General features: G+C 35.9%; 2 protein-coding genes across 2 annotated transcripts; one reads left to right on the forward strand and one right to left on the reverse strand.

Moving 5' to 3' along the window:
• Positions 1-8477: 8477 nt before the first annotated feature.
• On the forward strand, positions 8478-11048 carry LOC116130699 (probable pectinesterase 53). The gene is made up of 5 exons (XM_031416424.1): positions 8478-8871; positions 9236-9425; positions 9506-9712; positions 10159-10394; positions 10866-11048. Exons 1-5 carry the CDS (start codon positions 8510-8512, stop codon positions 11011-11013), a joined length of 1143 nt encoding a protein of 380 aa, XP_031272284.1. The 5' UTR covers positions 8478-8509; the 3' UTR covers positions 11014-11048.
• A 3174-nt stretch (positions 11049-14222) lies between these two features.
• LOC116130644 (protein IQ-DOMAIN 14-like) lies at positions 14223-16224 on the reverse strand. Its single transcript, XM_031416377.1, has 3 exons — positions 15810-16224; positions 15315-15515; positions 14223-15216 (listed from the first exon to the last, which is right to left on the reverse strand). The coding sequence occupies exons 1-3, from the start codon at positions 16209-16211 to the stop codon at positions 14533-14535; spliced, it is 1287 nt and encodes a 428-aa protein (XP_031272237.1). The 5' UTR covers positions 16212-16224; the 3' UTR covers positions 14223-14532.
• Positions 16225-22334: the final 6110 nt, after the last annotated feature.

The raw sequence follows: 22334 nt of genomic DNA on the forward strand, positions 1-22334 counted from the left end.
GTGTGTTGGTATTGAAGAACTTGTTCAGTATAATGTGTGTTGGTGTATAATATGTGTAAATTAAGTTGTGGTATGTGTTGGTGAATTGGGGTAGTTTGTAGATTGAAATAGATTGAAGTGTGATGTGTATTGTAGAAGCTTGCAGATTGAAATAGATTGGATCAACTGCAATAGTTTGCAAATTGAAATTGAAATTGATAGTTTGCACAATGAAGTTGAATTAAGTAGTTTGCAGATTGATAATGGTAATAGTTTGTAGTTGTGATAATTAGGCATGGCAATGTTCCCCAGGATTTCGGGGACCCGTCCTGCGCCGCCCCATATGGGGCGGGGAAGCCCCGATTTTTTCGGGGATAAGGGCGAGGGTGGGGGGTGTTTTAATCCCCGTCCTCGGGGATGGGGAGAGGGTGGGTGATGCCTTTCCCCCGGCCCGCCCCGTATATAATATATAAAATTAAAAAAATGTATATATATATTTACTTTTCACTAATATCCCTATATTTCACCTAATTACACAATTATCCTACCTATATAAACCCATATTTTCCTAATTTCTCTCACCCTAAACAATTGAACAAGAACAAACCCTGACCCATATTTATGTATAATTAATTATGTTTAAACGATTAATTTAAGTGTTTGTCATGTGGATGAGAATTAACTATTGTGTTTGATAATGCTCAAATTAATTTATGTTTATATAAAATTAACGGGGCGGGGACGGGCCTCCAACATTCCCCTTTGGGGCAGGGAAGGGGAATTCCTGTCATCCCCGTAACGGGGATGGGGCGGGGGTGGGGAATGATTTTGAGGGTGGGGACGGGTACGGTGAATGAGATCCTCGCCCCGCCCCGCCCCATTGCCATGCTACTGATAATTGTAATAGTTTGAAGAGTGAAGATGAAATTGCATAGTTGTAGACTGAAGTGATTGGAATTTGCAGATTGAGTGCATATTGAAATTTGCAAATTGAAGTTGAAATTGATAGTTTGTAGATTGGTAATTGTAGTAGCTTGCAGTTGTGATAATTGTAATAGTTTACAGAGTGAAGTTGAAGAAATTGCATAGTTGCAGACTGAAGTTTACACTATGTAGATCGAAGTTGAAATTGCAGAGTAAAATTTGTAGATTGAGTGCAAATTTCAATTTATAATGGTTAAATAATTAGGGAAACGATGTCATTTGACACCTTCATTTGTGTACTACAACTTCTTCATCATCTTTCAGTCACTCTTGTGTTATAAACAGTGTTTATAACACAAGAGTGACTGAAAGATGATGAAGAAGTTGTAGTACACAAATGAAGGTGTCAAATGACATCATTTCCCTAACTATTTAACTATTATAATTAGTACCTCAGCTTTACAAGAATATCACTTTAGGACTTCTAACTTTACAAACAAGACAACATTCCCCCTTAAATAGAACTCCTCAGTGGATTCCAATATTGGACAACATTCCCCCTCAAATCAGACTGCTTACTTCTTGACGTTTGGTTCTTGACCTTTATTAATGACTTTAATTTGAAAACTACTTTGAACTGCAAACTTTTTAGTTTGCAAAACAAACTTCAATCTATACAAGAAAACTTCTTTTTTTTTTTTTGTCTACAAACTTCAATATGCACATTGTTCATTAAGACTCATTATGAAGAAGAACTACTTCAATCAATCAATCAGCAAATTTTACTCTGCAATTTCAACTTCAATCTGCATAGTGTAAACTTCAGTCTGCAACTATGCAATTTCTTCAACTTCACTTTGTAAACTAATACAATTATCACAATTGCAAGCTACTACAATTACCAATCTGCAAACTATCAATTTCAACTTCAATTTGCAAATTTCAATCTGCAAATTCTAATAACTTCAGTCTACAACTATGCAATTTCATCAACTTCACTTTTCAAACTATTACAATTATCACAATTGCAAACTACTACTATTATCAATCTACAAACTATCAATTTCAACTTCAATTTGCAAACTATCAATTTCAACTTCAATTTGCAAACTACTCAATTCAACTTCATTGTGCAAACTATCAATTTCAATTTCAATCTACAAACTATTGCAGTTGATAGAATCTATTTCAATCTGCAAGCTTCTACAATACACATCACACTTCAATCTATTTTAATTTACAAACTACTCCAATTCACCAGCACATACCACAACTTAATTTGCACATATTATACACCAACACACATCATACTGAACAAGTTCTCCAATACCAGCATACAATACTCGCATACTACGCAACTTTTACAACACCAACACACATAATGACAGAGATTATACTGCACAACTTCTATTAACACCAGCACACATCGTACTACACAACTTATTCAATAATCTATCACACACCAGCACACATCATACTACACAACTTCTTCAATACCAACATACAATACCAGCATACTACACAATTTCTACAACACCAACACACAAATAACAGAAATTATACTGCAACTTCTACAACACCAACACAGACAATGATAGAGATTTTCTCAAAGTACTAGACCTTCTGTGATTTATTCTTCACTACTTACTTCAACAACAGTTAATTTTTTCTTCAACTCATGAAATTGAGAAATAGATAGAGCTTTAGTGAGAATGTCTGTAATTTGCAATTTGGAAGGCACATATTGTACCATAATCTTTTTAGCAAGCATTTGATCTCTAATGTAATAAGCATCGATTTCAATATACTTGGTTCTTGCATGGAACACAAGATTAGAAGCCCAATGCACCACCACTTACATTGTCACACTAGATGATAGAAGCAGATTTTAAGGTTAAACCAAGCTCTGAGAAAACACTTTCCAGCCATGCTATTTCAGTAGCAGTGTGAAGCTTTGTATTCTACTTCAGTTGATGACAAAGCCACTACCTTTTGCTTACGAGAGCTCCATTGGACAAGATTAGGACCCATGTAAACACAGTAGCCACTTGTAGACCTTCTATCATCTAAATTGCTACCCCAATCTGTATCAACATAACACTCCACACATAGAGAGGCTGCTGGTCTAAACTGTAACCCTTTATATTAAGTCCCTTTAATATACCTTAATACTCTCTTACATGCTTGCCATTGTAGTTCAGTAGGGGCTTGAAGAAACTAACTAAGCTTGTTTACTGGATAGCTTATGTCAGGTCTGGTCAAAGTTAAATATTGCAGAGCACCAACAATGCTCTTTTAAAGGCTAGGATATTAAAAAGCTTCACTGTCATTGACACACAATTTGGTCCCTACAGCCATAGGAGTAGGGCAGAAGTGAGCATCCATCATGCCTGTTTTAATGAGAAGATCACCAATGTATTTGGTTTGTTTAAGGTAAATGTCTTGATCTGATCTTGTGGCTTCAAGTCCAAGGAAATACTTGACAGGACCAAGAGTTTTAAGAGCAAACTGGTCATTTAAGTTTGTAACAAGTTGTTGAATAAAAGTGTTGTTGAAGCCAGTGATAAGAATGTCATCAACATAGATTAGGACATAGGTCACCTGAGTAGCTTCTTTGAAAATAAAAAGGCTGGAATCTGAAACAGAATTCAGAAACCCTTTGTCCAAGAGAGTTTGTTTCAACTTATCAAACCAAGCTCTTGGTGCTTGTATGAGCCCATAGAGTGCTTTATTTAGCTTACATACATGAGATGAAAAATTGATATCTTCAAAGCTTTCACGTTGTTTCATAAAAACAGTCTCATGGAGAATACCATTTAGGAAGACATTGTTTACATCTACTTGTTGGATATCCTAATGATGTGTAACAGCTAGGGTGAATATAATCCTAATGGTTGCAGGTTTTATAACATGACTGAATGTCTCAAAATAATCAAGACCAGGGATTTGTTGAAACCCTTTAGCAACTAGTCTAGCTTTATACCTTTGGAGTGATCCATCAGCATTAATTTATGTTAAAAGATCTTCCATGAAACTCTAAGGGATTGAACTTTTCCAATCTTAGCTCATATTTTTGGAGCAAAAATTGAACTTCCTGTAGAGTTACTGTATCAAATTTCAATTCAATAATGGAGGTTAGATTAACTACTGCAGCATCAAACTCAGGCCCAAGGCCATCAAGATAAACTTAAGGAGGTCTACATCAGAAACTACTTAACCACTGGTCGACGGACTTTGAGTTATACTCTTCATTTTCTTAACATAATCGCTAATGCTAAGATTTTTTTTACTTTGTGTTTTGAAGTAGATTTTTGAGTTGTAAAGCCCTAGCCTTAGAGTGATTAAGAAACTCATGTTCAAGTGCAAACCATATTTCTGTCGCAAACTTACACTTTGACACATTTTCAAACATACATTCAAAAATAGAGGCCAAAAGTCAGGTTACTAAGAATTTATTTGTGCGTTTCCAAGCCACATAAGCAGGATTAATTTTTTGTGTAACAATTTTATCATTTGACCTAGATTAAATTAAAGGAGAAGAATTCTCAAAATTAGAATCAATTAAGGATTCAGGACAAGGAATTCGACATGTTAAATGATCCTCTAGCTCATGAGCACCTACCGCAAAGAGAACCTGCGACCTCCAAAATTTGTAATTGTCTCGATAGCTATCTCTAGTTAGCTTCAGATTGACTACTTGAAGACTAGAGGGAAAAGTTGAAGTAAACGAGCTAGCTAAGCTATTAGATCCTTTCTCCATGTTAGCCATAGTCTGATTGAAGCTAGAATTAGAAGCCATTGATGTGAGTCTCAAGCTTTGATACCATGTGAAGCTTAAACAAGAATGCAAAAATTCTAGAGAGAATCTGTATGTTTAGTGTGTTTACTTTATTTTGTAAATGAATGAATACAAGTAGCAATACACTTCACTCTTTATAACACAAGAGAGAGTGAAAGATGATGAAGTTGTTGTACTACACAAATGAAGGTGTCAAACGACACCGTTTCCCTAACTATTTAACTATTACAAATTAGTACCTCAGCTTTACAAGAATAGCATTTTAGGACTTCTAACTTTACAAATAGGGCAACCTCCCCCTCAAACAGAACTCCTTTGTAGAATCCAATATTGGACAACAATCTAATGGTATAGCTGAAATGAAGAATAGAACTCTCATAGAATTGACTAATGCCATGTTGATTGAGTCATGCACACCTAAAAACATAAATGGTGAAGCTATTTTAACTACATGTCATGTCTTGAATCGTGTGCCACATAAGAAAATTAAGTTAACTCCATATGAATTATGGAAAGGTCATAGGACATTTGAGAGTTTGAGGCTATTTCGCATATGTTAGAGTGCCCGACCCTAATAAACTTAAAATGGGTGTTAGAGCTACCACTTGTGTTTTTCTTGGTTATGCTAAAAATAGCACAGGTTTCTAGACTTTGAAAAAAAAATGTGATTTTTGAATTTAATGATACAATTTTTCATGAAGATAAGTTTCCTTTTAAATGTAAGAATAGTGGGGGTCAAATCATTTCACAAAATATTTTGGATCGGCCTACCTCTTCATCTTCTATCTTAGAAAATCAAAAAAGATGTTTCTACATCCTCTGTTTTGGAAAATAATGTTTTTGAACCAAAAAGAAGTAAAAGAGGTAGGATAGAAAAAGATTTTGGCCCTGAATATTTTGTTTTTAATGTTGAGAATTCTGTAACTTTGCAAGAGGCTTTGTCTTCTAATGACGCGGTTTTTTGGAAAGAGGCCGTAAATGATGAGATGGAATAACTAATTTCTAATAAAACTTGGAGAAGAAAACAAAGTGTGCAAACTAAATAAATCTCTTTATGGCTTAAAACAGGCACCCAAAATGTGGCATGAAAATTTTGATTCTTGCATGATTACTAATAGCATTAAATCAAATGAGTGTGACAATTGCATATATCATAAATCTGTCAATAATTCACATATGATTATTTATCTTTATGTTGATGACATGTTGATTTTTTGCTCTAATTTGCGTGTTGTTTAAGATACAAAGAAAATGCTTGGAAGTCATTTTGATATGAAAGACTTGGGTGGGGCAAATTTTATCTTGGGCATTAAAATCACTAGAACTAGTGATGGTATATTTCTTAATCAATTACATTATGTTGAGAAAATTTTGAAAAAATATAATTATGTTGATTGCAAGCAGTATTTGATATTCCATTTTTTGAAAAAAAATGTTCCATTTATTTTAATACATTGTGATAGTACTGTTGTAATTGTTTGGGTAAGAAACTGTTTTACAACGGTAAATCCCTACCCGTAAGAAGAAAACATAGTATTATAAGATCTTACTTGTGTAATGGCAACATTAACATAAGAGTATATTAAATCTCTTGATAATCTTGTAGATCCGTTGACCAAGGCCTTGGCAAGAGATAGCGTCTAGAGCACATCGAGGGGGACGAGATTGAAACCCATAGAATCATGATCCACATATAAGGACACCCAACCCAAAGACCAGAGATCCTGTAATTGGGTTCAATGGGAAGAACGAATTATATGGTGAACGTAAAAAAAAAAAAAAATGCTTTATTTTTTTCTCTACTTGAACATCCATCCCTATGAAGTGAGTGCATTATCCTGTAAAGGATGAAGGGTTGAGTTACAAGTTCTTAATGAAAATCTGTAGCTCATTATGAGTGGGATGTTGACAATTACATAAGCATCCTTGATAGATTTCACCTATATGACTGTGAAAGTGGGGCTGCTTTCTATGAGAATTGGACTTGTTCTAAAAAAAAAAAAAAAAAAAAAAAACACTTATGAAAACCAAGAGAGCACAAGGTCGTAACGTGCTGGCTTTGGAAGCTCAAATTTTACACCTAGAATGTTATGTGTGAGCACTAATTTTTATTCCCTAAAGCAGTCAAAGTTCAATGCCGAGCATACTTTGGCTCCTGAGTAAAAATTATTGTTTCACGAAGTGAAGGTTCAATGCAGAGCACATCTTCGCTAAGCATAATAGCCTTTAATTGGTATTGGAATCAATTGCACTCACTACTGGCTCACGGTTTGAACTTCCCATTTAGACCAGGTAAATGGAAATATATATTCATAAAAGATAACATCCCTTGTAACCTGAACAGTATGTGATTGCAAATCATACAATAAATGAAAATATATGTTCATAAAAGATAACATTCTTTGTAACCTGAACAGTATGTGATTGCAAATCATACAATAAATACCCTTTTTTTGTTAAAGAATAACCTATAAAAACACAGGTGTAAATCTAAGAGAAAACTTGTCTTTTGAAGAGAGATATCTACGCCTTAACCTTTTAGTTTTCGTGCAATCTTTATTATTCATTATTATATCTCCTTATAATAAAATTATTATTTTTATTTCATTTTCACCAACAGTTACTAGTTACTACTTTTTGTTAATTCAACAAAGAGAGAGTAAAACAGTAAATGAGCCTAAAACTTTTATGAATAACAATATAAATATATAAAATTAATTTGTTGATGGATCTCAATTTTTGTGGATACAAGAATGCGAGTTGGATGATGAGTGGATACATTTGTAAGATCATAATAGGCTTGATATGCATGGGTAGGATAAGGGCATTAAGGTACTTTACTCCTTCCCCATTAAACTAAGTAATTAACTGGGGTTGGGTGAAACATTCCATGTAATTTGTTTCGAAGTTGAAGAGTTACTACAAAAAATTCAAGAACTTAGAATAATTCACGCTATTTAAAGATATGAATAAAGATAATATGTCGACCCACGGGTAAGCCTAACATCATCTCATCTACAGTTTAGAAAGATGTAGATATGGAATGGTAATGGTGGGTGCATTTTCCTCCGAGAAAAAGCTGCACTCTATATTGTGGTGAGGGAAGAAAAGCAGAGAAAAGTTTTACTTCCACTTAACAAAAATCCAAAACGAGATACCATGCCCCAAAAAACTAATAATAGAAGTACTTGTAACTTCATCTAATTTCTCCATAATCAAATGTTGAACTAGCTTTTAGTCTCGTGTGTTCCTTTGTCTATTCGGGCTACTCTAGTGGGCCTCCCCTCCCAATCAGATTGATTGCTTTATAATTTGCAACCCCAAATCATCTGAACCCTTCAATTTGCTCAAATGAAGATAACAATCTAATCTAATCTTTGCTCACAAAGTATTGAATTAACGGTCATGATTAAGAAATTGGGTAATCTATGAATAGGACAGAAAGTTCGTTTTAAGTTATGATTGTGAATAATGTATAACGCAGAAACACCCCATTATCCCATTAAGAATATATAAATTCACATTCAGACACAAACACAAATTCACGGGCGCTACCAAACATCAGCTATGCTTAAACAAAACGTTTTTACAAGCAAAAAGTGCAGCCAGTCTTGTGGCCAGGATCGTTTGTCTCTCTCTCTTTTAGGATGGATGTCAGCAGAAACACCCGTGACCTCTCACTCATCTTCACTTTCTACCTAAACAGCTACTTCCTAACCTGTATATAAACCTTAACACTAGCTGAGTTTCCTCATATATAGAATTCCTTTTCTTCTTCATTAATTCTCTCTCTCATTCTCAACGACAATGCCAAAGTTTCAACATATTTTGTTCACTTTTCTGCTTCTTCTTCTTCTACTCAATGTAAGCCAAACACTGTGCCATACCAAAGGACTCAGACCAAGAAATTCTGGAGGGAAGCATCCGACAACAAATGAGACTAGAGCCCAATTCTCGGAAATGCAATTTATGAAGTGGGTCAAATTTGTAGGTAGTCTAAAACACTCACTTTTCAAGACAGCAAAGAACAAGCTTTTCCCTTCGTATACTTTAACCGTGGCAAAGAACCCAGCGGCCGGAGACTTTACCAAAATTCAAGATGCTATTGATTCTCTTCCTTTCATCAATCTTGTCAGAGTGGTCATCAAAGTCCATGCAGGTGTTTACACGTGAGTACTCTGCAGTGACTTCACTTGAATTCTGATTTTTGTTCTTGTCCTTATTGTTTCTGTATCTTGCTTTTGGCTGTGTGCCTGTGTCAAATTGGTGTATCTCTACTGAACCTTGATTCTAGAGTTTGTCTATATTAATTTTTTTTTTTTTTAAATGAATGCTGAATATATAGGAATGTGATTCTAGTTTTGTTTCTCGTTGTGTTTTTTTCTTTCTGATCAAATTTCTCTGGCAATTGGTCTTTTGACTAAGAAATACTTTATAGTTGATAAATGATTACTCTTGTGAGAACTTTAATTTATTTTTGGATCAAAGGATAAACTTGAGTTGAATTTAATGAAAATGCACTATAATTTTCAGGGAGAAGGTTAATATACCTCCATTAAAATCTTTTATAACCATAAAAGGAGCAGGAGCTGATAAAACAATAGTTCAATGGGGAGACACCGCTCAAACTCCAGGCCCAAAGGGAAGACCTATGGGGACATACAGTTCTGCAACTTTTGCCGTTAATTCTCCATATTTCATTGCCAAGAACATCACATTCAAGGTAATTAATTAACATATATAGCTAACTGTGCCTCTTTTTGTCTCACTCTTTCTAATTGTGCAAAATCAAATATTGTGCAGAATACAACACCAGTTCCAGCCCCAGGAGCCGTAGGAAAACAAGCAGTAGCATTCAGAATATCAGCAGATACAGCAAGTTTTTGGGGGTGTAAATTCTTAGGAGGACAGGATACACTGTATGATCAACTGGGTAGGCACTATTATAAGGATTGTTATATTGAAGGGTCGGTTGATTTCATATTTGGCAATGGGCTTTCCCTGTTTGAGGTTAGTTTCTTTCTCACATTTCAATAACATTATTCTGTGTCATAAGTAGTAATATTAATTTCTTTTTCTAACCGGAAGCGTGAACTGAACATTGTTGTAGCTAGACTGTGCTACTTTTTCTGTTTTTCACCCACCTCCACCTGTGAGGTCTGGCCTTATTTCATTTAGTCCAGGTCAGCACCATTGTAGGATTTGGACCCACAAGAATAATTAAGTCAAATGAATCAGAATCTGACTAGATAATTAGTTTCCGTGTCAGTTGATCTATTTTTATTAGAATATGGTAAAATTTAATTATTAGAAACTTCATGAACAAAACACTATTCTGTGTAAAAATCAGAAAACTGCGATCATAAGATAAAGATTTGGTGGGCTTTGGTAGGTTGTTATATATATATATATATATATATATATGTTGTGTAATTGAGGAGTGACTTGACTTGCAGGGATGTCACGTGCATGCAATAGCACAGAATACAGGGGCCCTAACAGCACAACAAAGAAGCAGTCTATTAGAAGACACGGGCTTCTCTTTCGTGAACTGTAAGGTCACGGGCTCTGGAGCTCTATATTTGGGGAGAGCTTGGGGCCCCTTCTCTCGAGTAGTCTTCGCATACACTTACATGGACAACATTATTATTCCCAAAGGCTGGTACAATTGGGGAGATCCCAATCGTGAAATGTACGTACTTTAATTCTTTTAAATAAATATAATTCTATTCATTCTCTCGGTGCCAAACTGGACATATGCATGGGACGGTGCCATTACCCATTGCCATAACCTTCTCTATCTAAATCACTGTAGGTATTTGTCAGCTTACCCTTTTCAGTAGAAGCACTTAATTAGCTTTTTTCTGCTGGGGCGGTTGTATTTGGGGAACCTCACCCACAGATATATATAATATATGTGCTTGTTTAGGTTTAGGGCCTTTTTTCTACTGCAAAATCTACGTGTAATGCACCTCTCTCTCTCTCTCTCAATTTGTGCATAAAAAACCATAGCCACCTACAAACATGAGTTGGGCTGACACATTATATATAGGAACGCTACTCAGCAATATCGTATATGATTGTGGTAGTTGATGTCAAATCTTTACATAGCATGCGGATGAGAGGTTTTGTATTAACGCGGTTGGTTGTTTTTGGGTGGCAGGACTGTATTTTATGGACAATACAAATGCACAGGACCAGGAGCTAACTTCGCAGGGAGAGTTCCATGGTCAAGAGAACTCACTGATGAGGAAGCCAAGCCTTTTATTTCTCTTAGTTACATTGATGGATCTGAATGGATTAAGCTATAATAATTATCAATATTTTATCCAATCTTAATTTGTTCAATTAACCGCTGCACAAATTCAATAAACAGCACATCTATGCATGATTATGAACAAGGAATCTCACTCCACATGTACACGGAAAACAACTATTTTGATGATCTCTACACTAACACTCCCCTTTTCTATTGTGATAATTCTAATCAGCAACATATTTATTTAATATGAAGTCCCCAAAATTATTTTCAAACTTAAAACATATTAGTGTTGAGTGTTATAAGAAGTTGGTAAAAGTAAGTACGGTCATTTCTATCTTAATGTGTAACTGTGGGGTGGTTTAAAATTATATCATCAGACTGTGTTATCTTATTTCAAAGATGTTATTTGTCTTGTAATTATATTTAGTACAATGGGTTAATGTTTGACAGCCGTATTCTTTATTATGAATCTGACATGGTAAGCGGGTTTGGTGGCCATGTTGAAATTTTAGTAAACATACCATGAATGAATGAATAAATGAATGAATTCTTTTCAGGGCGAGAGCATGGATTAAGTTGGGAGTTAAAAGACTTCGTCTAACCCAAATAATTGTTTAATGACACTTCAGTCCAGGATGTTAGAGATTTTAAAGAGAGGATGTCGATGAATCTTTTAGTGGTGGAATATTAGATTTGGTGGTTGGGATTGATCAGAATTTAATTTGAGAGGGGCGGCTACGCAAACCCTAATCGTTCGATTGCTAACGATTGACGAAGTCAACGGGAGTAGAGTTTGAAGGGTTTTGATAAGTGATGATCAGGGAAGAGAATAGAGGTGATGTGGAGTTACAACGAAGCCATAATCGCAAACAAAATATAAATTTGAGTAATAAAATAATATTTTAAAAATTTGTAAATGAAAAATTGTAATTAAACTACTATTTGGATGGAGAAATGTCGCTTACTCGTTAAGTTGGTTGGATTTGGGCTTGCTTGATACAACTAGGCTTGAGAGTCCAACAGTGGTCAGTGGAGAGGCATCTCCAATGGAACACCAAATTGGTGTAAAAAATATCGAGAGTTAACTGTATTTCAAAATGAGAGTATGAGGAAATAATTGCTTGATCTTGTCCTCTATACTCTACCCTTTTACGAAATACTTTTGAATGATATAAACAAAGAAACAAATTTAATTTCAAATACATTATTCAGAAAATAAAATAATGGGTATATCAACTTTCATCATTATAACACAGTATAAGTCTAATAAAACCGGTCACATAGAGTGATGTCGATCCCACTGTTTGAAAATGTATGGGCTCAGCAATCATCTTTGGAGAAGACAAGTCCTTATGGTTGGTAAAGAAGGAGCTTCCGAATACCCTTTTTGACTGAAAATTCAATAAGCATGGGCCTATTGTTGACATCAACTCAAAACTTTATGGTAGGCCCAAATGAGTAGAAACTTTTCTCACCACTTTTTCATTAGGATATGATTTTTTTCAGTATCAGGCAACACATTACATGTGACCAGCTTGAAATTCCGTTTCCAGGATCCTCCATTTATGCCCAAAGCAAATAACTCTACAGTCATTCTATCTCAATAATGCAGAGACAAACCTTTTACGGCCTTTTGTGTCATCAATTGATCCATATCTTTACAATTGAAGGCTCGTTTTTAGTATTCCGAACAGAGTAAACTTTGATTATGAATCAATTAAATCTGAGTAATTTAACAAAAAGAAAGAAACCACGTCAAAATATCCAAATAGTGGGACCAAATGTGAACATACTATAAATTTCAACGAGTCGGTAATGTTTTTATATTATACGATTCTTTTCAGAATATTGGGTGCGAAAACAAAGATGCAGATGGTGTTAAAAATATTAGGGGAGGTTATATATATACGTGCCCAACTTACCTAAATTGCAGCAATTCTTGAAAGCTTCCTTATCAACACGTTTCACGAAAATTAAATAAAAGTAGTGCTTGGCCGCATATGTTGCCCCTGTTTTAAGTTCAACTTGTTGCACTTGATGATGGCAGAGATGATGCAAAGGCGGCAAAGAGGGACTGGAGTCTTCACAAATCAACACATTAAAAATTTAGTCCATTTGCCATTTGTCAAATTTAAGAAGCTTTTACTTGTAATAAGTTTTATTATTTCATTGGAAAAGTGAATTACTGTTAACACTAACATTCAAGACATGTCAACTAACCCCACATCTAGAGTAATGAAAACGAGCATCCCAAAAGCTTTGAGTATTGTTAGCCTTACTTCCCCTTCTTACTCATTTCTCTTACTCACTCATGTGGTAGGTAGGTATAAGAAGAAAGAGAAGGGAATAAGAAGAGAGATTAACACGAGTGAGTAAGAGAAAAGAGTAAGAAGGAGGAGTAAGGCTAGCATTATTCAAAAACTTTACCTTACCAAGTATGAGAAGTAAGTTTTTTTCTTTTTCGGTAGACTAAGTAACTGAGTCAATTTGTGCGTATTTTAACTAGTTTCGGGATTCATTGAATACCTTACAAACCAAAAAAACTAGAAAATTCACAATGTTATTGTAGTAGATAATCTCAAAATTTGAATCCAAGAACTCAAGGAAGAGAGCAAACCTCTTTGACTGTCAAACCAACCATTTAAGTTAATATGAGAAGTTGATTGACAACTTTGCAATTTTTTCATCCTAGGCTAGAATTTTATTTTTTATTGTTGATTTTTGTAAAGTTGAGGTATATTTGCTTGTGGGTTATCACTTATCAGTTAAATTGATTCATTCTTGCCAATTATGGAGGCATTAAAGAAAAGAAGCAAACAAATTATAGGGACAAGCTGCCACAACAATTTAACAGAAGTAGGGCCAAAAATGATCGTTTCCTGGGGGCTCTTGCTGGCTTTCAGGATTGATTCACACACCGAACAGAGACACAAAAGCTATCACAATCACAATTACTAACACAGTCCCACATGCACACAAAACCAAAGCTCAGAATGAGAGACCATAGGAAGAAGAGGGAACTACCAGATATTGCTTCCAGGAACAGTTGCATTCAATTATTTCAATTTAAACTCAACTAACTGTATTTTTTTTCTCTATTCTTCTTTCTTTAAGTCAAGAAAATGATACCACTGGCAATGGCACTAGATAAAAGATCAAATAATTCAAACTCAGCCCCACAATTCAATGCCCATCAAGTTTTGAGAATGTCAATGAATTTGAAAAACTTGACACCATTTGATAATTTTAATGCACCAAACGTACCATAAAGCAGCTTAAAGTCTTAAACATATACTTCCATGATGTCTTTACATCACTTCACAAGTGACAAAAGAATCTAATTCTACTATTGCATTTTGTCAATTCATTAATGGAAAGCTTGATTCCATTGCATAACATAAACATGAGAAACAGATGCAACAGAATTTTAATGATAATCATATGTAATTATACATATATTCTAGTTTTTTTCTATCACCTACCTTTTTTTTTTAATTAAGTTAAGCACAAAATAGCAGTAAACAACACATTGAAGAGGCAGACTTATCTCTCACAAACTATAGCAGTATCACCACCTTCTTTGAATATAATTTCTCTCTGGTTCTTTTGAGAATTCTGTAGACCTATCGAGCTTACCAATTACAGTATTCTTAAAACTTATAGCATCTTGAACTTGTGAGCATGATCTTTGCATCCTAACACCACTTAGACTAATCCTTGACTCCATCATTTCATTAAGTGAAAGCCTACTTTTCGGACCTGGTTCTGGCCTTTGCTTTGGTGCACTATGTGACCTCAATTTAGCCTTGAAAGACTGTGTATTGGCCATATAATTCGGAAAGTTTGAATATTGCCTGAAAAAATTTTCAGCACAGACACTCTTTGCAGGCGTGACCGGAACTTTAGAACCATCAAGATTGAGAAACCTAGGGGTGCTTTGTGCTGTAGAAAATCTGCATTCATCACCAGTTAGTCCCCAGTCAGATTCTTGAAAATTCCTGGTGTCGGGTATTGACAAACGGGCTGGAACTCTTGATGGTAGTGGAGAGGAGAGTGTTTGATAATGTGGGTCATCACTGAAATCTGAAACAGAATTGTTTGTTCTGCGAGATCTTGATTTAGGCCTCCCTGTATCAACCTCCACAATTTTAGGACTCTCATCAATGGTGTTAAATGTGGTGTCAAGAGAAGCAGACAGTCTTCTGCTATGAATAGATACTGCCTGTTCACTTCTTGTTTCATCAAACCTCTCCTGCAGAACAAAGGGAAACACAATTTAAGGCAAATTGTAAATGCTATACAAATGAAATTAATTTTCTTGTCTTGTAATTTTGGAATTTGGGTTCTGACCATAGATTTTCGTCCTCTAGATTCAAATCTGTTATTATTGATGATGAGGCCACGAGCTTTCTTCAACCGAACAGTGGCTTGTGCTCTTATCAGTGCTTGCATACCGTGAAGCGTTGCAGTGGCTTGTTTCCGCACTAAATAACCTCTAACATGTGCCTGTAACTTCACTAAACCTTTAAGAGCTCGCAGGGCTTTTCTGGCCTGTTTTCATTCCAAAATTTACAAAAATTTATCAAATTACTCATATCCACATAAATTGAAAACACCAATTCATGAAGCTAAAACAATTATAATAGAGAAGGACACTGCATTAAGTATCAGATTCTTTAATAACATACAAAGAAAAGTAGTAGCAGTGTATTAACTTCACGTCAACTAAGTCCCACTTTAACTTTCTTTTTTTCTTGTAATTTTTTTCTGCTGAACACAGGCCTAACGAACTGAGAAACCTAAAACTAGAATAAGAATGAAGAAAGTGAAGAAAGAGCCACTTACCAAATAACCCCTGAAAACGGTCTGAATCTTGACAGCAGCCCACCTTTCTTGGCCACCACCAAACATGGTACCCCTGCCATGACTAGTCAACCTCACCACAGCCACGGCAGCCTGGGCTGCAGCCACTGCAGCATCAGCGGCTGCTGCGGTGGCTGCAGCCACTGCAATTGCGTGCTTGTTCTGTTCTTTCTCTGTCTCAGAATAGTATGATCTTAACCAAGCTGCCTCCGCTGAAGATATGTTTGGCGGTATTGTAGTTGGATTATGACACAAGCCATCAGTGTCTCTCCCTGAGTGGCCAAAGCAACTGGCTTTCTTTTCTCTCCGGTCACCGGAATTTGAACTGTCCTTGTTGTTTTTTATCCCAAACAAGCCCTTTAACCACCTTGTTGCTCTGCCCATTTTTGACTACAGAGACCGAGTGCAGAGTGAGTGAGTGAGAGGACCAAGGTAATAAAAAAGAAGTCTTTAAACTGAAATCTTAAAAATGATAAACATTTAGAATTTCTTAGATGAAGAAAAGAAGAGGCTGTTACCCAGCTCACAATCTTAGGTGCTTTGCTTGTTGCGAAAATTGGTTACACAATACACTTGTTAAAGTCTAAAATCTTTTATGAGAAGATCCATTTTTGAAATTAGGGAAGCAACGAAAACATATAACAAAAGGCTCAAGCCTTAATGGAGTTTGAAACAGATAAAACAAAAATAAAAAGGAAAGAAAATGCTGTCATGGCCTCGTGAAAAACTGCATTACATGACAAAAACATGCCGCTAAGAGATTCAGAGGATTTTGAAAACAAAATTATTTATAAATTTAAAACCAGGCAGTTACTAGTAAACTAATAAAGAATAAAAAAAAAATGACCGAGAAAGAGAAGGAAAAAAAAAAGAAAAAAAAGGAAAAAAAAAATAATAAAGAAAGAATAAAAAAAAAATGACCGAGAAAGAGAAGGCCACCATAAAAGAATCAGATACTGAATAGAAAAAGTAATTTAAAAAGAGAAAAGTAGCAGAAAAGAAGTAAGAAAGGAAGTGAAACGCTCAAAATTTTCATTCCACCAATGGAAAACTCAAGAAAGCTTTGATTTCTTTGAAAAGTAAAATACAACACAAACACAAACATGAACATGGTCTCTCTCTTTCTCATTACTTTATGGAGCGACGTGTCCTTAAAAAGAAAGATACCTCAGGGTCCTCAGTCTCTGACAATCTCGTGAAGCCTTAGATTTTTTATTTATTTTTATTCATCCATCTGATTTTTAAAATTTTTATACAGAAAGTATGCAATTATTGAAATCTGTAAATACTTGTTTTTCTCGCAAGAATATTACCTTCTCCTGCTCTCAAAGAACTCAGTTTGAAAAATTCTTTAAACTTACAAAAGACTACTCATTTCTGGGTATGAATAAATTTGAAAGAATACCCAATAGGTGGATAGATGGTAGATTTTGATTATGATATGACTATGACTCTGCAATGTACTGCCATCTTCTTATTTTTCCTCCCTTTTTTGGGGTCTGAAAAAATATTCCAGTTGTAGCAGGCTAGCAGCATCTAAACTTCTCATAATTCTTTTACACTGTTTTTTTTTTTTAATAAATTAATATATTTACTAAATTCTTCTTCCATTATTTTTATTTCTGTATTAGTTCAACTCTTGTCAATTTATACTCAGTAACTTTTCTCTGAGCCTCCCTGTAAACACAGCAGCTTAAAGATGAAAACAAAGTTTCTTCTACAACCAGACTCGGTCATTTTTCAACCAAACCAAATATTAAATTTATATTTTATATAAATTTAGTTACCGACTGGTTCCAGCCAAACGGAAACAAAATGTCCTTTCGATTGCGTGTTTATATTTACCAAAAAGGATACGAGGGGAGGATAAAAATGTAAATTAAAGTGGATACGAGATCTAGATTACTTAGCTGGCTGGATTGTACATAGACCATGGGAAAAACAAAATCCATAATGAGGTCATGGAGTTGAAATTATTTACGGAAATACTCATTATACAGTATTAGGTTTGACAATTGCCCTTGCTTTGCTTGCATCATTTTTTTTTTTAATTTTTTGGAATTCTGAGTCAAGAGATTGTGTTGGATTCTGACCATGTAATTATCTTTTTTATTAATTTATATTAAGAGGTAATTTGAATGCAAAAGGAGGTTTATCGGGGGACACCAAACAGGACAAGATTAGATGGGCTGTTGTCAAACTGAGACCAAAGAAAAAAGGTGTTGCTCGAAGTGGGATGTACTGGACTTTGGATCCAATCATAAAATAAGCACTTCCTTTATTTGCTACGCTTCTTCCATGAACCATCACACCCTGCAAAATTCTTAACACTAGTTCAGTTGGCATGCACCACCGACTCCAATTTTATCACAAACATTTGTACTAACTTGTTTACATTGTTTTGTTTTATTTAAATTATACTTTTATAGTTCACTCATTCATTCGTACAATCAATTTTTTTTTTTCTTTTCGATGAATAAAGGTATTCAAACCAGCTTACATTTACTTCAATTAATTAATTGGAATCTTAAAACTGTAGGTCAGGTAAGAACTCTAGTGATTATCTTTATTAATGTTTAAAAAGACTCACTCAAAGTTTATAAACTTTTTTACTTTTTACTATCAAATCATTCAACAGTGATTAATACAGTCTAATATATATCAACAACAGTATACATCAGTTTGGTTTAATATTTTTATCCCTATTCTGGATCCTATTCTCCAAATAATGTTTGGACAATATTCTAGAAATATTACCTATTTTTTAAACATTTTAACCCCATAAGTATTAATTTCACTAAATAACCCTAAAAAAAAAGTTTAAAAATTAACAAAAAAACCCCCATCAACCCAACTTGTCAGATTCCGGCAACCACCGTCGGTGATAGCCGGAATCTGTACAAGGCGTAACTTCGACCAGAAAGGTCGGAAGTTCACCGCTGTGGCCTTTTCGCGCAGATCCGCCACGGATGGCCGGAAAAGGCCAGATCTGGCGTCAGCGACGACCAAAGAAATGGCCGTCGTTGACCGAAAACGACGGGCAAAGATGGCCCTGTTTGGCCTTTTCCGGCCGTCGACGACCATAACAGACAGTAGATCTGACCTTTTTTTGGTCAAATCCACCATGGATCTGGCCGGAAAAGGCATAAAGACGTGTTACGGCACAGATCCGACAAGTCTGTGCCGAACGAAATTTTTCGGCCAGATTCCGGCGGTGGTGGCCGGAATGACACTGCAGGGGGTGGGGTCTTTTTGTCATTTTATATGTTAGGGTCTTTAGTTAAATTAGTAAACTAAGGGCTTTTTTACAAATTTTTAAAATTTACCTCGTAATACTCCCATATCCAATAACCCAATATCCCTAAAATCCTATCAAAAATACTAACAAAACGCACCCATAATTATTCGAAAGCTTAATTAATTATGCTCATGCCTCTGTCTTTTCCGGACATAACTACGAAATCTTGCTTGGTTCAGTTCAAAATGGGCTTTGATGCTCAGACAAGCCCAAGCCAACAATACAAATGTGCTGTTACTTCATCTTAATCAAAATGCAACTATCTAAAAACTAATCAACTATAAATTTACAAAATTTCACATAATTTTTTTTTTTTTTTTAATTAGAGCTGTTGGCACTCACTAGCGGACCAATCAAGTCTATCTCTAAGACACCCCATTTCAAAGATTTTAAATTATTTTTTTTTCTTTTGGCACCAAAATGCTGTATGTCATATGGGTTTTATTTTCTGTATCTCTCCTTGTGAGAGTTGCTCTTTATATAGAAGCTGTCGGGCTAATTACAAGGCTGAAAATCAGCCATTACACAGGACTATGCAAGGTAAGAATCAACGCCTATCAATTCTATGCATATATACAATATACTCTTCTATATATAGCTAGACTAAAAAAGGATAGAATATATGCTGCCTTTATAGACTAGGCCAGCACATATCCAACTGTTAATTTTGCTAACATCCCCCCTCAAATTGATGCTGAGCGATCAAGAAGCATCAATTTGTCAATCAAGAACTGATGGCGAGGACGAGAGAGAGCCTTGGTGAAGACATCAGCAGTTTGGTGTTCAGTGGAAATGTGTGGAAGAGTAATCTCCTAGCGAGTAAAGGCTTCACGAATGGAATGACAATCCACTTCAATATGTTTGGTGCGCTCATGAAAAACAGGATTGGCAACAATCTGAATAGCACTGGTATTATCAGCATGAAGAGAAGTAGGAGTAAGCTGTGGAACATTGAGTTCACCTAACAACCCTCGAAGCCATACAATTTCAGAACAGGCAAACGACATAGCCCGATATTCAGACTCGGTGGATGACTTCGAGACACGAGCTTGCTTCTTACTCTTCCAAGAAATGAGGGCATCGCCAAGAAACATACACCAACCCGTAACAGAATGACAAGTATCCGCACAACTAGCCCAGTCGGCATCACTATAACCCTTCAACTGTAAAGAATTCCCTGAGGGAAAAAACAAGCCGCGACCAGATGTCCCTTTGAGATATCGAAGACGACGACGGACAGCAGCCAAATGTGTCTGGCATGGAGCCTGCATAAACTGACTGACCTGCTGAACAGCAAACGAGATATCAGGTCGAGAAATGGTCAAATAATTCAAACTACCCACCAGCTGCCGATACATTGAAGGATCAGATAAGGGATCACCATCCGCCTGACACAGCTTCAAATTGACCTCCATAGGTGTAAGAACCGAATTTTCGTCTTGAAGGCCTGCTAAAGAAAGAATGTCTTGGGTGTACTTATGCTGATGTAAGAGCGTGCCATTCGGACAATGTTGAACCTCAAGTCCAAGAAAATATTGCAGTGGACCAAGATCTTTCATATGAAATGAAGATTTGAGGTGCTGTTGGAGCTGGTCAATTAACTGGAGATCAGATCCAATAATCACAATATCATAGACATACACAAGAAGTATAACGATCCCAAAGGTAGTCTTGCGAAAGAAGAGAGAGGAGTCATACTGACTCTGAGTAAAAGTGAAATCCAGTAGAGTAGTACGAAACTTCTCAAACCATGCCCGTGGTGCTTGCTTCAAGCCATACAGAGACCGCTTTAAGCGACAAACCTCAACAAAAGAGGAAGGAAACAAGCCAAGAGGAGGAGACATAAATATTTCTTCCTTCAGATCACCATGTAGAAACGCATTCTTCACATCCATCTGGCGAAGCGACCATCCTTTCGAAATAGCAATGGCCATAACAATACAGACAATAGTCATTTTGGCCACAGGAGCGAATGTTTCCTCATAATCAAGCCCATAATCTTGCCGATTCCCGAGTGCCACTAGACGAGCTTTATGTCGTTCGATAGAGCCATCAGCACGTAGCTTGATGGTGTAGACCCATTTGCACCCAATAGGCTTAACTCTAGGAGGACAAGGGATGATGTCCCATGTCGGATTGTCCTGAAGAGCCTGAAGTTCGTCCTGCATAGCTTGGTGCTAACACTCTTGAGTAGAAGCCTAAGAATAAGACTTAGGCACAAAAGTAGTATCAAGAGTAGCCTGAAAAGCGGAAGAAGAAAAACCATACCAATTTGGGGGCCGGGAAACCCTAGTAGACCGGCGGGGCTCATGCAAGACAGGATCAGGTGGCGGTTTAGAGGAAGGAAGAGGCAGTGGGCGACGTCGCTGATACACAATACCTGGCTTAAAACGAGAAGGAGTACTAGACACATCATCAAAAGCAGGAAGTGAAATAGAGGAAGAAACAAGATTAGAACGAGATGGAAAGAAATATTGATTTTAAAAAAAAATCACATTGCGAGAAATACGAAGTTTGTTAGCCTCCGCATCATAACACACAAATCCTTTATGAGAGTTACTATAGCCAAGAAAAGCACACTGAACAGATTGGGCAGCAAGCTTGTGACGTTCAATGGGAGGTAAGTGAACAAAAAAAACGCAACCAAAAACATGCAAAGTATTGTAATCAGGAGGAACACCAAACAAACGAGAATATGGAGAATCAAGATGCAAGGTAGGAGAAGGGAGACGATTAATCAAATATAAAGCTGTAGATAATGCTTCTACCCAAAATCTAGTAGGGACAGAAGATTCAAGCATCAATGTACGAACAACATCTAAAAGATGTCTATTCTTACGCTCGGCGATGCCATTTTGTTGAGGGGTGTAAGGACACGAACGCTGAGAAAGAATACTCTTCTGTTGGAGAAAAGATTGAAAAGCATGAGACATGTATTCTCCCCCAGAATCTGAACGTAAGATCTTAATACAGGTAGAAAATTGGGTTTCTACATAGGCAACAAAAGTTTTGAAGGTTAAAAACACATCAGCTTTAGAACGAAGAAAATAGACCCATGTGAAACAACTGTAATCATCAATAAATGTCACAAAATACCTATATTGAGCATGAGAAAGAACAGGACTCATACCCCAAACATCAGAATGAATAATTTCAAAACATGTAGAAGCACGACTACCTTGCAAAGGAAAAGGTAAAGATTTGCTTTT

Source organism: Pistacia vera, unplaced genomic scaffold (assembly GCF_008641045.1).
Source record: "Pistacia vera cultivar Batoury unplaced genomic scaffold, PisVer_v2 Contig223, whole genome shotgun sequence".
In the NCBI taxonomy this organism is placed as follows: Eukaryota; Viridiplantae; Streptophyta; class Magnoliopsida; order Sapindales; family Anacardiaceae; genus Pistacia; species Pistacia vera.

What these genes read in the sequence shown, in the direction of transcription:
- LOC116130699 (XM_031416424.1), top strand. Translation starts at nt 8,510, where the DNA reads ATGCCAAAGTTTCAACATATTTTGTTCACTTTTCTGCTTCTTCTTCTT. An exon ending in CCAAGAACATCACATTCAAG is followed by an intron (nt 9,426 to 9,505) that starts GTAATTAATTAA and finishes AATATTGTGCAG; the next exon opens with AATACAACACCAGTTCCAGC. An exon ending in ATGGGCTTTCCCTGTTTGAG is followed by an intron (nt 9,713 to 10,158) that starts GTTAGTTTCTTT and finishes CTTGACTTGCAG; the next exon opens with GGATGTCACGTGCATGCAAT.
- LOC116130644 (XM_031416377.1), bottom strand. Translation starts at nt 16,211, where the DNA reads ATGGGCAGAGCAACAAGGTGGTTAAAGGGCTTGTTTGGGATAAAAAAC. An exon ending in CCGTTTTCAGGGGTTATTTG is followed by an intron (nt 15,516 to 15,809) that starts GTAAGTGGCTCT and finishes GAATGAAAACAG; the next exon opens with GCCAGAAAAGCCCTGCGAGC. An exon ending in CTAGAGGACGAAAATCTATG is followed by an intron (nt 15,217 to 15,314) that starts GTCAGAACCCAA and finishes TTTGTTCTGCAG; the next exon opens with GAGAGGTTTGATGAAACAAG.